Source organism: Hippopotamus amphibius, chromosome 14 (genome assembly GCF_030028045.1).
Source record: "Hippopotamus amphibius kiboko isolate mHipAmp2 chromosome 14, mHipAmp2.hap2, whole genome shotgun sequence".
NCBI lineage: Eukaryota > Metazoa > Chordata > Mammalia > Artiodactyla > Hippopotamidae > Hippopotamus > Hippopotamus amphibius.
The window spans coordinates 14,356,193-14,374,057 of record NC_080199.1 but is presented as its reverse complement, the minus strand read 5'-3'; the positions used below and the strand labels follow the sequence as shown (position 1 = coordinate 14,374,057).

General features: G+C 36.0%; 1 protein-coding gene across 1 annotated transcript in view; it reads left to right on the top strand.

Moving 5' to 3' along the window:
• The window catches only part of DNAJC3 (DnaJ heat shock protein family (Hsp40) member C3), a 65,039-nt gene that overhangs the window by 17,850 nt on the left and 29,324 nt on the right, over positions 1–17,865 (top strand). Inside the window, exons 3-4 of the mRNA XM_057707372.1 lie at positions 7,943–8,067; positions 9,915–9,989. Coding sequence (XP_057563355.1) covers positions 7,943–8,067; positions 9,915–9,989 — 200 coding nt within the window. The remainder of the gene's footprint in view (positions 1–7,942; positions 8,068–9,914; positions 9,990–17,865) is intronic.

Sequence of the window (17,865 nt, the reverse complement as noted above, 5' to 3'; positions counted from 1 at the left end):
CTTAGTCTGTCACTTTTTATTACTCACTTGTGTCTGTCTGTAGCATCAACTATCTTTGCAGCGTTTAATCTGTTGGGGCTGTGAGAAGTGAGAGGTTGTAAATGAGGTCTTAAAGGGTTTTCTTATGAGTCACAAACTTTTTTGTTAAAGCTTTTTGACATCGATATTCCTCATTCCTTTTTTATTTACTTATATATTCTCACCTTTATTTGGGATGGGTAAGAGTGACAAGTCCACGTGCAGAGTAATGAGTGGTTTATTTTTAATAAGCTACAGTTCTGCTTATGAGAAGAATTATCCTATTGTAATTTACTATATAAGCAAAAAATAGTTAGGTTTTGGTTTGGTGATATTTTTCTTCATGCATTTTCTTGAACTTAAATTTTTATTTCTGATGTTACTACCTCTCTGGAATAATAGGAAACCTAACTTTAATCTTGGCTTTGCCACTTGATAATTCTGTGACATTGGTCAAGTTGTGTAAGAAAATGGAGGCTTAAAGAAGTGACCTGCATACTCCCAGCAGAATTCACTGTGACACCCAAAAAAGGACTTTCTGTAACGATTAGATGAGAGAAATGTATGTAAAGATTTCCTTGAAAATAGGGGACAATCACATGTGTAAGGTAGATAGAAATATTGTGTCTTTGAAAACTAAGACTTTTCTAAAAGCAGATTTAATACGTTAATAGGTTTTTCTTAACTATGTGGAGCTTCTAAGAGGAAGATTTTTTTCATTTCAGTGACTAACTCAGCTTGGAAAGTCGTAGTTAATTGGCACAACAATTTGTACTGGTTATTTTTCACTAGACACTATACTGTGTCTGTGTCACAGACTGTGACTGGGTCATTCCTAAGTCCATACTTTCTCTGGCGATTTGAGTGGTCTTCAGTGCTGCAGCATAGTAATTAACATTTTTGTTTAGTTATTATCTTAGATAAAGCATGTCTTAAAAAAAGTACTGATTCTTCCTGGCTACCATGAGAATATTTGCAGAAACATATACCTTCTACTTATTTTATAGTTTATTTGCTTTCTTTAATCTCATGAATTAATAGGAACATTAAGGGCTATGGCATATTGTTAACATCATTTAAAATGATTGCCTATTTTTCTTTAGCTTCACTGCCATGCAAGAATTCTAGAGATGCTTTTTGCCAAAAATACCCAATAAAATATTATTGTCTGCACTGAAAGACATAAATTAGTAAAGCTAAAACATGGTAATTTGTTTGTGAAATTCAGTAAAGGGAGTAAGTGAGACACTACTAGTGCATTCAGAATTTGAATAGCAATGTCATTTTGTTCATCATAATTTGGCAAGTAGCAGTGATCTTCAAATGGTGCACTTACCATAATTTTAGGGAGACCTGTGTAGTTAGAGACATTCATCATTTTAGTTTATGTAAAACATTGAGGGTTTATAACTAACCATAAAAAATAGAGTTTAAATTGTAGTTGATGGGAGTATAGTGATGGGGTGATGTAGTGTCATGGCCTGTTGAATCTCTTATGAGATGTTTATCAGAAAAGAACTGTAGATCTTCTACTTAAGTTGTCTCATTTACCAAACATCCAATTTAGTATGGCCATTTTACTGCTTCAGGTAACCCAGTGAGTTAGCGAGAGCCTCTTGCTAACAGGAGATCTGAATTAGTCCAGATCTCCTGACTTCCAGACTAACAAGTTATGCAGTTACTGCTGCAGATCAAAGAGCTGTGCTACTGTAAAATGTACAATGGTTTTTTTGTGGTAGAATATCACCCATATTTTAGTACATTGCTTTTAACTGACTATAGGAAAAAGTCATTTAAAGTTTATACTTCCCAACTTCTGAATTTTGTAATGTACTTTATCTCTTTAACATTTCCTGTGATTAGAAATTGATATTAGAGTTTGTAATGGAATTTGGCTAGTGGCATTGGGCGTATCCGTTAATCTTTTCTTTATTATAATGTTATAGCTGACATTGTGATGGTTGTGACACCCTTCTTCCATTTTCATTTTTGAAATGTTACTTGGTTACATTTTGAAAATTATTTAGGCATTTTTTTTATAATCACATACTTACACAATAAAAGGTTTATGTATTAACATAGTAGCAACACAGATAATTGTAGTACAGATCTATTGGTGATTTGGCTTGAAATTTTTTTGTATCTGGCATATAAACATTTTTTGGCAGGGCTTTTAAGATTTGGAACTGTTTGGGAAATACTCTTGATCTGTTGGAAACAGTGTGATTTAAGGAAGAGTGTTGGTATCACTTTCTAAATAGTCTTTTGAAACAGTTGCATCTATTTTCACTGTTATGAAGTACTCAGACACAAGTTTGTTTAGAGATTTTACCATCAGAGAAATCCACAGTGCAGGTGTGAGGATGCCCTGCCTCTCATTTCCGCAGCATGGTCTTCTGGGGCTAATGAGTCGTAGGGTCTGAAAACTTTTCTTTGGTAGACCTTACAGAATGTCTTAGGTGTATCTGGCATGATTGATTGTCAAAAGTGGTGAATTAAATGGTAGGCATGAATGAAATGATAGGTTTCGCCAATTGCTTGGTAAGAAAACCAGTATCACACTTACATAATTTTGCTAAATCAAAAAAAATCCATGGCTACATTCATTTGGTACTTAAACATATTGTGCTTTCCCATTGCATTTGAACTTCACTTGTGAAATCAGGGATGGACATTACTATTCACATTTATACAAAAGGAAACCCAAGAGTATTCTAGTGACTTTCAGAGGTCACATTCCAGTTCAGAAGATTGTGAACTTAAGGATAGGTACTATCTTATTATTGTTATTACTGTTATTATTTTAATCTCTGGTGGTACTCAGTAAAAGTTTGAATGAATGAAGGGGTAGAGTTGGGTTAGCTGGGAGTAAGAATGAAAAGTTTTCTGTACCTCTGCAAGGGTGGTGGTTTTTCTGTCTCCCTTGCCACCATATATAGCATCACTTGTAATTGGCTTTCTGATGTTTTCTCCAGATAGTAGTTATATTTTCTTTATTAGGGCTAATTTTCTCATATTTGAATTGTTTGATAGTTTTAGGATTAGACCTTAAATTCATTTCTCATATTCAAATTTTGAATAAACTAGTATATCAATTTGACTGACATATTTCCAAATGAAGTCTAGTATTTGCAGATGTAGGCTTGCATATAATTTAAATAATGAACTGCATTGTATTTGGATGGATAACAGGAAAAGTGATTATTTTTAAGGTTATCAAATCTTATATCGTGAGAAACTAAACATGAGTTTCTTAAACCAATTTTTGTTCAGTTGCTACTTCATGCATAATGATGTAGGACTGGACATTAGTTCTAGGAACTGATGGTATTTTAAGATGAAGAGCAAGGGAAGGCTGTTTTGATCTGCCATTCAGGTGACCCTATACCACTAAGCAAATTAATTCTTGATTCATGTGTTGAATCATTGACATTAGGTTCCTTATTTTTATAAGTTTAATGTTATAAATTGGGGTTGCAATCTCGTTTCATACCTTAAAAATGCCTAAAAACTTAATAGTAAAATAAGTGAAAGTGAATATCCGAGAAATATTTTATATAGACATTTTTATATGTGTGTAATGAAATATGTAATAAAAAGCCTTGTCATACTTAGTCTTTGGAGGTTTTTCTGCATAGACTGAAATGGTCAGGATTTTTCCAAATAGACATCTATTGCATTTTTTGCTGAAGTTGCCTTCTTGGTAAAATGCCCAAAGCCAGCAATAAGCATTCTTCTTTTCTTGAAAGAGAGTCACACAGAATTCAAAATAAGCAACACCTGTTTTTGAAAATGCTGTTGCTGATTTCCTGGGGGGGGGATGATCTGAGTGTCCTGGTGAGGCATGTCTCTTTGAGAGCCATGTCTATACTGACTTCTCTGGGCGCCTGGCTTGTCCCTTGCAGGTCTCAGTGTTGCAGGGACATGGAAGTGTCCCTTGTTGCGTTTATCAGGAATTTGTTTCCATTTCCTTTCATTTGGTTACCAGGTGCTATAGAGACACAAAAATGAATTCGTTCAAGGAATTTATTTTTTCTGGAGTGAGGTAAGCATATAAATAATTGATGTCAGGAGGCAGTGATAAGTATTAGGTGCTGTAGGAGATATATATTGTAGAGTGTTATGGAAGCTGAAGGAATGGAAGGCTTATTTTCACATGTGTAATCAAATAAGTCATTTGAGCTGTGCCTCAGAGATTGAGTAGGGTTTGGACATATAAAAATGATGGTGTGTGGTGTAAACTCTAGGCCTTAAATTATCTTATTTCTAGTATTTCTTATTCTTTGCTTAGTGTAAATAAATGTCATGGAGAACTTAACTTTTTTTCTTTTTAAAAAATTTTTATTTTATGTTGGAGTATAGTAGATTAACAATGTTGCATTAGTTTCAGGTGTACAGCAAAGTGATTCAGTTATACATATACATGGATCCATTCTTTTTCAAATTCTTTTCCCATTTAGGTTATTACAGGATATTGAGCAGAATTCCCTGTGCTATACAGTAGTTCCTTGTTAGTTATCTGTTTTAATTATAGCAGTGTGTACGTGTCAATTCCAAACTCCCAATCTGTCCCATGCACCACAACTATTGAGCCTACGATTTAGAGCCCATGAGCCACAACTATTGAGCCCATGTGCTGCAACTGCTGAAGCCCACATGCCTAGAGCCTGTGCTCCGCAACAAGAGAAGCCACGGCAATGAGGAACCTGCGCACCACAACGAAGCATAGCCCCCGCTCACTGCAGCTAAAGAAAGCCCGCACGCAGCAACAAAGACCCAACACAGCCAATAAATAAATAAATTTATTAAAAAGTAACCCATGTTCATTGTGAAACATTTTGGAATATGTATATGAATGATACAAAGAAGAAAATCCAGTCTCTGCCCAGGTAACTACTGTTGACCTGAAGTGAATTTCCTTCTGCTTTCACAGAGAGTCACTTAATTTTCATTAATTCATAGGTGTCACATCATTCTTATGGCCAGTTTTGCTGACCAAGTCCCATGTATTTTCCATTTATTGCACATTCTAAATCAAGTATGAACTGAACCTAAAAATATATATCTGTAATGCTCTAAATATAATTCCTCTGTTTCTTACTCTTTTTTAAAGCTAATTACAATTTTTGTGGGAAATAACCTGTATACAGGCTACTGACTTTGTTCTTTTTTCCTTACCTTCCAAGGGAAGTTGATCAGGAAAGAAATTTCAGTGATGCTTAGCTGGGAGCATATATGGATTTTTTTGTTTTTGTTTTAGATTTAAGAAAAAGAAGTTTTATGTTGTTAAATGCCCAGTTCTCTTATTTTTTCAAAATAGTCCTTTTTTGCTCCTGACTGCCTCATTTTTTTACTTTTTTTTTTTACTGTAGTAAAACATACATAACAAAATTTACCATTTTAACCGTTTTTAAGCATGTAAACTTCAGTGGCATTAAGTGCATTTACATTGTTGTGCAACCATTACCATCATCCACCTCCAGAACTTTTTCATCATCCCAGACTGAAGCTCTGTACCCATTAAACAGTTGTTCCTCGTTTCTGATCCCCCTCTCTTCTCAGACTTTGGCAACCACCATTCTAATTCCTGTCTTTATAAATTTGATTATTCTAGGTCCCTCATAGAAGTGGAATTGTACAATATTTGTCTCTTTGTGTCTGGCTAATTTCACTTAGGATAATGTCTTCAAAGTTTATCTGTATTGTAACATTTATCAGAATTCCATTCCTTTTTTAAGGCTGAATAATATTCCATTGTATGTGTATGCCACATTTTATTTATCCACTCATCCACCGATGGACATTTAGGTTGTTTCCACCTTTGGGCTATCATGAATAATGCTGCTGTGAAGGTGGGTGTACAGATATCAGCTTTCAATTCTTTTTTTTTTAAAGGTTATACTCCATTTATAGTATTATAAAATATTGGCTATATTCCTCATATTGTACAACATATCCTTGTAGCTTATTTTATACCTGATAGTTTGTACCTGTTAGTCCACTATCCCTGTATTGCCCCTTCACTCCTCCCTCTCCCCACTGGTAACCACTAGCTTGTACTCTATATCTGTGAGTCTGCTTCTTTTTTTGTTGTATTCACTAATTTGTTGTATTTTTTAGATCCCACATGTAAGTGGTATCCTATGGTATTTGTCTTTCTCTATCTGACTTATTTCACTTAACGTAATGCCCTCCAAGTCCATCTATGTTGCTATAAATGGCAAAATTTCATTCGTTTTTATGGCTGAATAATATCCCATTGTGTATATATATACATACACCGTATCTTCTTTATTCATCCGTCTGTTGTTGGACACTTAGGTTGTTTCCATCTGTTGGCAGCTTGCTTTCATTTTTGGATATGCAGACCCAGAAGTCGAATTGGTGATTTATATAGTGATTCTGTGCTTAGTTTTTGAGGACCTCCACATTGTTTTTCACCGCAGTTGCACCAGTTTACATTCCCTACAACAGCGCTCAAGGGCTCCAGTTTCTCCACAGTCTCACTAAATCCTTCTTTCCTCGCTTGCTCCTTCCTTCCTTCCTTCCTCCCTCCCTCCCTCCCTCCCATTCTCCTTCTTCTTTCCCTTTCCGTTTCCTTCCCTCTCCTCTCCCCTCCCCCCTCCCCTTTCCTTTCCTTTTCCTCTTTCTTTCTTTCCTTTCCTTCTCCCTTTCTGTCTTTTCTTTCTCCCCTTTCTTATCCTAATGGGTGTGAAGTGGTATCTCAGTGTGGTTTTGATTTGTATTAATGATTAGTGATGTTGAGCATTTTTTCATTGGCCATTTGTGTATCTTCTTTCATATATGGTTTTATAGTCCATTCTCTCTTCTTGCCTCATCTTCCCCCAGCAGTACCTCAGGTAATTTTCAGTGCCATTAACAATTCTTTAAAATCATAATTTTGAATGATTATATACTATTCTGCCATATAGGTTCCCATATTGTAATGTTTTTCAAATGATAGGACCTTCAAGGGTAGAACTTTTAGGGAGTTTTAGTTGTAAATCTTATTGGTAATGAATATCTGTGTGCATAAATATTTATTTTTAAGGTACATGACTGGATTAGGTCAAGATCATTTTAAGAATATATATATATATAGTGTGTGTCTGTGTGTGTGTATATATATATAACTTGCTTTCTAGAAGGATTGTTTGGCAGCATGAGATTTACTTCTAATTGAATTTATTCCTTCCCCCAGTTTGTAGGTGCTGAACAGAGTGGAATTAGTTCAAACACCTAACTCATCCTTCTGCTTTCTTTCTTTCAGATATTGTTAATGACTCTAGCCTTGCTCTCTGGTCTCACTCTCTTTTCCATTCTCCTTTGTCCTATGGTCTGTACCTTTATTTCTTCACTGACATTTTAGTTGGAGTTTGGGAGAGAGCAGGGATTGCACATTCAATATATCATTTTAAATGGAAGTCTATAATTTTCTAAAATCCTGTGAGTGCAAAGTCCATATTCTCAATCAGAATTTCACTTAAGAAAATTTCAACACAGATAAAGAGAATTGCAAACAGAATTGAATACTTATAAAAGGTAAGAGTTGAATATAGTTAGTATTCTAGACCAGAGGTTGGCAAACTTTTTCCCTAATAGGTCGGATAATAAATGTTTTAGGCTTTGCAGCCATATAGTCTCTGTTGTATATTTTTCTGTTTTCTTGACAACTCTTTAAAAATGTGAAAAATGTTCTTAACTTGAAGTCTTTGGGTTGCTTTTGGCTCAAAGGCTGCAGTTTGCAGAACCCCTGTTCTGGATTTATTTGCAGTGATCTTGCTAGGCAAAATGACCCAGTATTGATGAAGAAATTCTTTTCTTAATACCTTTCTTAATAGAATTGCAAACTCGAATACTGTTCCAATGATTTGGTTTTTTGAATAAAGTACTGAGAGTTAATATCTATTATTTTAATTTTCAGATGGTGACCCTGATAACTATATTGCTTACTATCGGAGAGCTACTGTCTTTTTAGCTATGGGCAAGTCAAAAGCAGCACTTCCTGATTTAACTAAAGTGATTGAATTGAAGATGGATTTCACTGCAGTAAGTTCATCTAAACTTTCTTTAAAGGAAAATTTAAGGAAACTCAGAAGAAGTAATTTGTTTCTTAAGGTGAGGACTGGTATGCTAGGCATAGCTGGAGAATGTAGAAAGCCATTCTGATGTAGTGGGCTGGGCAACAGGAGAAACTCAGTCCCTGGAGTCAAAGGTATGTGTAAAGGAGGCACATGGAGTGGTTACGTTAGGTGGCTTTTAGAAGCTTGGCAGTGATGTAGCTTTGTGGTTTACAAAGATAATTGAGGAGGATGGAGTATAGGGCAAGATGTGAGGCTGAGAAATGAGCTGTTTAAGAGGCTGTTGAATTAAGAGGCTGTCAGGTGACTGATGACAGTTTTAATTAAGGCTGTAGTTCAGTTAAGCAGTGGTTTGTGATGAGGATCCAGTGCTGAATTAGACAGAGTCCTGCCCTGAACCAGCACTCAAGCTTTAGAAGTGGAAGAATTTACGGTCTAATAGGAAAGCTTGACAATTGGCAGGTCACTGTAATGGCTTAAAATAATAGGACCCAATTATATTTTTCAAAATTAATTTGGTAATTCACTTATTGTTTATGTTCTCTCATAATCCAGGAAGGATTCAAGATGACTGATTAGATATGGGTGAATATTTGGTTTGAACTATTACTATTATTTTAAGGTGGAATTCACAAATGTCAGCATTTTCTTTATTACTTTACCGAGCTAAGCATAACCTTCCACGAGGATTAAGTAGCTCATTTTCCTAGTATTATAGTATTTATTAGCTATAAGTGGCTTTAATCTTGCTTTTAATGTGTGTTGATGCATTTTACAGAGGATTAGAGAAATTTTTATGTACTGTAAAAGTAATATATAAGTTTTAGTAGAATATCAGTGTGTTTTCTGTCTTATGGTAGACATTGATCATCAGAGAGTTGGTATTCTTGGAAGAGATGGGATTATGCACATTGGGAGAGGAATATCAGAGATGATTGATGGATGTTGAAAGTAAGAGGCATTGTTATTCTGGTTATAGTGGAGTAAATATGTGCATTAAGAGTTAATAAAAAAACAAACAAAAAAACCAAAAGCTATTTCCAGTCCCAAATTACACAACTTTTATTATAATGGCAAAAAGTTATTATGGTGGCGTAAAGTACTTTTTAAGTGAGTTATAATTCACATATCATCAAATTCACGTTTTTTTAAATTGTACAATTCAGCAGTTTTTAGTATATTCACAAGGTTCTGCAAGCATCCTCATCTAGTTCCAGAACATCATCTCCCAAAGAAATCCCCGTACCCATTAGCAGTCACTTCTCATTTCTGTCCTAGCCCCTGACAACCACTTCTTTCTGCCTCTGTAGATTTGTCTGTCTTAGGTATTTCATGTAAATGAAATCATACAGTATGTTGCTTTTTGTGTCTGACTTCTTTCACGTAGCATAACGTTTTCAAGGTTCATCCATATTGTAGCATGTGTCAAGACTTCATTCCTTTTTATGTATGGCTGAATAATACTCCATTGTGTGGACATATCACATTTCCTTATTGATTTATTAATTGATGGGAATTTGGTTTGTTTCTGTTTTTTGGCTATTGCTATGAACATTCATGTCCGAGATTTTGTGAGGACACATGTTTTCTTTTTTTTTTTGATGTAGTAAAAAGTATATTTAAGAAAGCATACTTTAACAAAATTTATACACATTCATTGGTTCCAGGAATAATTCTCAGAGTGCAAAGTCAAATGGGCATAGGAAATTTTAACATTTCATTAATATTTCATTAGCTTATTTAGTTTTAGTCTTTGTGTTTAAAGAAAGTTTAGAAATGCATAGTATTCAGTATACCCTTTTTGTTTTTTTCTAGGCAAGATTACAGAGAGGTCACTTACTACTCAAACAAGGAAAACTTGATGAAGCAGAAGATGATTTTAAAAAAGTGGTAAGTTAAGTTCAATTTGTATGTAGCTCTGTGAAGGTGTTATGTTGAGTGAACATACTGAACTTACTTTTTTATAGTAAGACATTTGATAATCATTTTATACCTGAAAGGGAAAATCATTAGATTTGTGTGTGTAAGATTCATAGTTCCTGAATTAATATTTAGTGGCTGACATCAAAGAATCACTTTAACAAATGGAAGGTAAAGTGTATGGAATAGATAAGTAATCCTGACTCACTTCATATAGCTCAAGTTCTGCTTTGTCCTCCATGAGAATCTAGAGATGTCAGTTGAGCTGTTCTAAAAGTTGCCTGAGTGACTTGAGAAACCCGTTATTTAATTTGAAAGGAATAATGAAACAGATCTTAAAAGGAAATTTTGCAGTCTTACATGGCTACTTCACAAAATGTAAAGTGTTTTGGATTTGTTGGGGGAAATGTGACAGATTACATGTAATTGAAGGGGTTATATCCTGAAAAAAGATTTGAAGAGACTCAGCTAGGTAATGTCTTTATGCCCTGTTGGGACTTGTTTTAAGACCTGCTTTTTTGTTCCATGTGGATTTGATTCTGGAGTGGTCTAGAAAGGGTGTGTGTGTGTGTGGGTGTCTGTGTATCCCATTGTTCATTATTTGCATTTTTGTAGTTTATCAAATGCTTAGTTACTATGATAACTGCCATGAAAATAAAACTAAAATTTGTAATGTTTTCATAACGTTTGTCGTAGTACTCAGTCATATGCAGAGAAAACCAGAATACATTAGAAGTTAATTGTATTGAATCAGAAGCTATCTCCTGATCGTAATAAAATTCCATGTCATTTTATGTTTATATAATCTTCCCTACTACTTGGGAGTTTGTTAGAGAGGAGGCTGAAGGACAGGTGATGGGGAGGTAACAGTGCTGGAGTAACCTTTCCCTAGCCCAGTCCTTTGTATATAGCAAGTGTTGTGTAAAAATTTGTTAAATGGCTTAGTGATAAAACATAAGAATGTGTTTACTTCTTTTAACAAATGCTTAAATCTGTTACTTAGAATTTTTTTCCAGTTACAAAGGCTAGAGTAGCCTTTTAGAAAGAACACAATTTAGAATAAAGCTTTAGTACAAACTAGTCCTTACTGGGCATTGGATATATCCTTTTGGAAAAGTGTGGATATGTCTTGAGTTAATGTCTCTTCTGTCATCAATATTAAAACCTCTCAGAAATAAGAAGAGGAGTTTCATGAAACTTTACACTTTTGATTGTTCTCTGACAGTCATGCTTCTGCTAGTGTGTTCTTAAAACCGCCCTTGCTATTATTGTTGTAGGATTCTTCCATGAGAATGTGCATCTTCATTGAATGATATTTTGTTTTTAATTGAAATCTTTATTGAGATAAATGTAGATTCCCACGTAATTGTAATTAATAATATAGAGAGATCCTGTGTACCCTTTACTCAATACTGAGTTTCTCCCAAAAACTATAGTGTGATATTACAACCAGGATATTGACATTGATACAGTCTACCAGTCTATTCAGATTCCTGAGTCTTACTAATATTCATTTCTCTGTATTTAATTCAGTACACTTTTTCCTGTATCCCTCACCATGGTCAAGATACTGAACAGTCCTATTACCACAAGGATCCCTTCTGCTGCTCTTTTATAACCACACCCACCACATTCCCATCCTGCTTCAGCTCCTCATTCATAACTCCTGGCAACCACTAATTTGTTACTTGTTTCTTAAATTTTAACATTTCAAAAATGTTGCATACGTGGTTTCAAATGTTATGTAACCTTTTGGAATTGACCTTTTTTATTCAGCATAATTCCCTGGAGATTCATCCAGATTGTTGCATATATCACTTAGCTATTTCTTTTAATTGCTGAGTATTGCATGGTATGTGTGTGACACATTTTATTCATCTATTCGTCGGTTGATAGACATTAGGGTTATTTCTTCCTCTTTCCTGGCGAGGAGTCAGTGAGTGAAAAGCCATGAACTCTATTTACTACAGCCCTCCCAACTGTCATTTCCCCTCTATAAAAGTGCTCTCCTTCCCTTGCTGTCTGGGGACTTGCACATAGCTTGCCATGGTTGCAGAACCCAAACTGCAGTTCTCTGCTGATCCCGAATAAATCCACCTTTGCTGGAGAAATTTTTGGCAATCTATTTGTTGTAGGTCAACATGTTGAGATCAGAGAAGACTCCCAGTGACTCCAGAGCTGGCAAGCAAACAGGTTCATTGTCCGTAAATGAGCCCATTGTTGCTCACTGCTTTTCTCACTGACCCTGGAATTTGAAGGTTCATCTTTCTCATGGATCCCAACTCATGCCCTCTTTGCATTTGAAGCCCTCCTCTCTTTATTTGGGGTCTATTTTAAGGTTTCGTCTTACCGGTTAGGGCTTTGTTCTGTATGAGAGTACTCTTTTGGCACTTCAGTCTGATTTTGAGATCAGACTGTTTTTATTGAAGCTGGCTAGCCTTCAGCCCATTCTGTTGGAAACTGGGCTGTATCTCCTGAAATGGTACCAGTTCAGCCATCTGCCCATTGCTTTGGAATAGGGGCTGTTCTCTGGAAACTGGCTGGAAAAAGCCTTTGGCCTGGCTCTTCCAACACCAAGCTATTTCCTTAGAATTGGCTGGTATTAGCTTGCAAGCTGCCTAAATTGAGCTGTTTGAGCTGTAAACTGTTTAAGCTGTTTGAAAATTGTTCTTTTAGTTTAGGAAAAAATCTCTGAGACATGGGATCTCAGTCCACAAATATTTTGAGGGTTTCTTCCCATGTTTAAAAACTTTGGTCTTTCCTTTTTTTTTTTTTTTTAATTAATTAATTATTTTATTTTATTTTATTGGCTGTGTTGAGTCTTTTTTGCTGTGTGGGCTTTCTTTAGTTGCGGTGAGTGGGGGCTACTCTTTGTTGTGGTGCACGGGCTACTCAATGCCGTGGCTTCTCTTGTTGCGGAGCACGGGCTCTAGGTGCGTGGGCTTCAGTAGTTGTAGCACATGGGCTCAATAGTTGTGGCTCATAGGCTCTAAAGTGCAGGCTCAATAGTTGTGGCACATGGGCTTAGTTGCTCCGCAGCATGTGGGATCTTCCTGGAGCAGGGATCGAACCCATGTCCCCTGCATTGGCAGGTAGATTCTTAACCACTGTGCCACCTAGGAAGCCCAAACTTTGGTCTTTCCTCATGCGCATTTCTAACTAAATGGACCTATCTGACCAAAGACCATTTAGAATATCAATGGCCATTATGGGGAACATTTGAAATCCAGAAATGAAAGGAATGCCTATTTCAGTTGGTATTTTGAGGCTTCCTAATGTTTTCAGAAGCCTAAAATTACTTCTGAAATTCCTTCTCTGCAAAATAAGATTTTAAGATTGAGGCAAACAAATGATTAAAGAATAATAAAATGGCTCCTGAAACCTCAGGCTCTTCTTCCTTGGCTTTTAGGGTCTCTATTAATTTCTTACAGTATGCATCGTTTGAAGGCTATTCCTGTGGAATGTGGGCACAGGTCTCAAACGTGTGTATGTGTTTTACATGGTGCAGAACGTTTGCTCTTTGCATTAGAAAGAATGAGAAAATGTGTATTTACTTGTATATGGGTAAAAGCCTTTGGAAAGATATGCAAGAAACTGATAATATAGGTTACCTCTCGGAGAAAAAGTGTAAAGTGACCTTGGGAAGTTCTTACCTTCTGAGGACCTCATTTTCCTCCTTGTGAAGCAGAGAAATTGAATAGGTGACATGGTCCCATCTTTATTGTTTGTTATCATAAAATGGGTGATTTCCGGGTCTGGTTTGAAAAAATAAATTTTATATTATAACTGTATTTTACCTTTGCCAATTAAAGAATTCTTATATTTTAATTTTTGGTGATTTGTGAATATAGATGATATATAACTTTTCTTTATATGTTCTTAAGTGAGCTTTTTGTGGTATTTAAGAGCATTTACCAGTCTATAAAGCCTATAAAGATTTCATCTTACTAATAATAATATACAGTCAGGTAGCTACGTTCAGTTACAAATTTTACACCATGGAACAGAAGTTTGAATACTTAATCTCTTTCTGAGCTAGTGACAATCTCATATTTGTTAAGTTATGCAAGTTACTCTGCTGCCAGAGGGTCTCCTGTAAATGGTGTTGCCTCAGGTCCATACTGGTTGTTGTAGTCCTAAAAAGGCTGTTAGGTGGTTTAGTTTGTCTTCAAGCTATCAGTGACTCCTGTAACCAGTGCATACAGTCATTTGTTAGTTGAGAGCTTTAGTGCATATTATTTGCAAGTCAGAGTGATAGGTGTTAGAGGGTTGCTGACAAAGAAAACTAGTCTCTTATGATACCATGTAAGTGCTGTGATTGAGCCCTGTGGGAACATACAGAAGGGTCTCCTAACTGCGCTGGGAGTTGGGGGTCTGGAGTCAAGAAGGCTTTCCTAAAGGAGGGAGAGCATGCATTTACGATCTCACAGTTCATGGGGTCAGGAATCTGGGCAGGATTAGTTGGGTTCTCTGTTTCGGCATCTCTCACAGGCTGTGAAATGCCAGATAGAGCTGTAGTATGATCTGAGGTTTAGTTGGTGAAGGAACTGCTTCCAAAGTCACTTGGTTGTTGGCAGGATTTTTTTTTTTTTTTTTTTAATAGAGCATCAGCTTTATTGGTCATTTATGCTTTGGAAATGTGTGTGAGTGGGAGTCCCCTGTGGAGGGGGCTGGGTTTCTGCCTGGTCACTGCTGGTTCCTCTTGAGCTGTTACACTGACTTTGGTTTCTTCCAAGCTGTTGGCTGGAGACTTCCCTTGATTCTTTCTTACCTGGGCCTCTCCATAAAGCATCTCACTGCATGGCAGGCTTGCGTCATCAAAGTGAGCAAGTGAGAAGGCAAGAGATTGCCAGCAAGAGAGAGAGTGTCAGCAAAATGGAAGTTATAGTGTTGTACCTAATCAAGGAAGTGACATCCTGTCACCTTTGTCATGTTCTGTTTGTCAAAAGGAGTTACCAGCTCTATCCTGTACTCTAGGGGAGGGGATGACACAAAAGGCATAAATTCCAAGAGGTGGGGCCATCTCAGAAGTCAGTCAACCTACTGTTTTCACTTGAGGTACCAAAGTAGGGGTGTATTTAGATTAGAGTTAGGGTAGATTAGAGGGCAGTTTACCTCTTTCAAGTTGCCATGCCATAGTTATTACAGGATTTTTGTCTTTTTTATAACCATTCTTAAAATTGAAGTATAGTTATAAAATTATGTTTGTTTCAGGTGTACAGCAAAGTGATTCAGTTATACATGTATATATCTATTCTTTTTCAGATTCTTTTCCATTATAAGTTATTACAAGATATTGAATATATTCCCTGTGATTTACAGTAGGTCCTTGTTGTTTATCTGTTTTACATATAGTAGTGTGTATATGTGAATCCCAAACTCCTAATTCCGCCCCCCCGCTGCTATCCCCTTTGATAACCATACATTTGTTTTCTATGTCGGTGAGTCTATTTCTGTCTTGTAAGTAAGTTCATTTGTATCATTTTTTTAGATTCCATATGTAAGTGATATCATATGATATTTGTCTTTCTCTGTCTGATTTCACTTGGTATGATAATCTCTAGGTCCATCCACATGGCTGCAAATGGCATTATTTCATTCTTTTTTATGGCTGAGTAATATTCCATTTTATACACACACACCCCCCACATACACACACATATATATGTGAATGTGTATATATATTATGTATATACATATCATCTTCACACCACATCTTCTTTATCCATTCATCTGTCAAGGGACATTTAGGTTGCTATCATTTCTTGGCTATTATAAATAGTGCTGCTATGAACATTGGGGTGCATGTATCTTTTTCAACTGTAGTTTTGTCCAGGTATATGCCAGGAAGTGGGATTGCAGGATCATATGATAACTTTGTTTTTAGTTTTCTTAAGGAACCTCCATACTGTTCTTCATAGTTGGTTGCACCAATTCGCATTCCCACTGACAATGTAGGAGGGTTCCTTTTTCTCCATACCCTCTCTGGCATTAATTATTTGTAGACTTTTTAATGATGACCATTCTGACTGGTGTGAAGTGATACCTTATTGTAGTTTTGATTTGCATTTCTCTAATAATTAGTGATGCTGAGCATCTTTTCATGTGCCTGTTGGCCATCTGTATGTCTTCTTTGGAGAAATATCTATTTAGGTCTTCTGCCCATTTTTCATTGTGTTTTTTCTTTCTTTTTTTTTTTTTTTAAGCTGTATGAGCTGTTTGTATATTTTGAAAATTAATACCTTGTCAGTAGCATCATTTGCAAATATCTTCCCCCAGTCTGCTGGTTGTCTTTTCATTTTGTTTATGGTTTCCTTTGCTGCTGTGCAAAAGCTTTTAAGTTCAACTAGGTCCATTTGTTTATTTTTGTTTTTATTTCCATTTCTCTAGGAGATGGATCCAAAATGTATTGCTGCGATTTATGTCAGAGAGTGTTTTGCCTGTGTTTCCCTCTAGGATTTTTATAGTGTCTGGTCTTACATTTAGGTTGTTAATCCATTTTGAGTTTATTTTTGTATATGGCCTTGGGTTGTATGGTTGTGTTAACAATATTAATTCTTCCAGTCCAAGAACACGGTGTATATTTCCATCTGTGTCATCTTCAGTTTATTTCATCAGCATATTATAGTTTTCAGAGTACAGGCCCTTTGCCTCTTTAGGTAGGTTTATTCCTAGATATTTTATTCTTTTTAATGTGATAGTTAATGGGATTATTTCCTTAATTTCCCTTTCTGTTATTTCATTATTAGTGTATAGAAATTCAACAGATTCTGTATGTTAATTTTGTATCCAGCAACTTTACCAAATTAATTGATGAGCTCTAGTAGTTTTCTGGTAGCATCTTTAGGATTTTCTATGTATAGCATCATGTCATCAGCAAACAATGACAGTTTTACTTCCTCTTTTCCAATTTGGATTCCTCTTATTTGTTTTTCTTCTCCGATTGCTGTGGCTAGGACTTCCAAAACTCTGTTGAATAAAAGTAGTGGGAATGGACATCCTTGTCTTGTTCCTAATCTTATAGGAAATGCTTTCAGCTTTTCACCATTGCATGTGATGTTAGCTGTGGGTTTGTCATATCTGGCCTTTATTATGTTGACGTATGTTCCTTCTATGTCCACTTTCTGAAGAGTTTTTTTTAATCATAAATGGATGTTGAATTTTATCAAAAGCATTTTCTGGGGACTTCCCTGATGGTGCAGTGGTTAAGAATCCATCTGCCAATGCAGGCAACTCATGTTCGATCCCTGGTCTGGGAAGATCCCACATGCTCTGGAGCAACTAAGCTTGTGCACCACAGCTGCTGAGCCCATGTGCCACAACTACTGAAGCCCATGCACCCTAGAGCCCGTGATCCTCAACAAGAGAAGCCACCATAATTAGAAGCCCGTGCACCACAATGAAGAGTAGTCCCTGCTTGCCGCAACTAGAGAAAGCCCGTATGCAGCAACAAAGACCCAAAGCAGCCAATAATTAATAAGCAAATAAATAAGTAAATAAATAATTTTTTTAAAAAAGCTTTTTCTGCATCTATAGAGATGATCATATGGTTTTTATTCTTTAACTTGTCAATGCGGTATATTGCATTGATTTATGGATGTTGAAAAATCCTTGCATCCCTGGAATAAACCCCACTTGATCATGGTGTATGATCCTTTTAATGTGCTGTTGGAATCAGTTTGCTAGTATTTTGTTGACGAGTTTTGCATTTCTGTTCATTATTATGATTTTTTTCTCCAAAAGATAGTGACCACGGTAAATAAGAAATAAAGTACTGTCATAGGTAGAAGTTTGACTGAAAGAGTCAGAAATGTAAAGCACCAAAGAAGAGAAGGGATATCAAGAA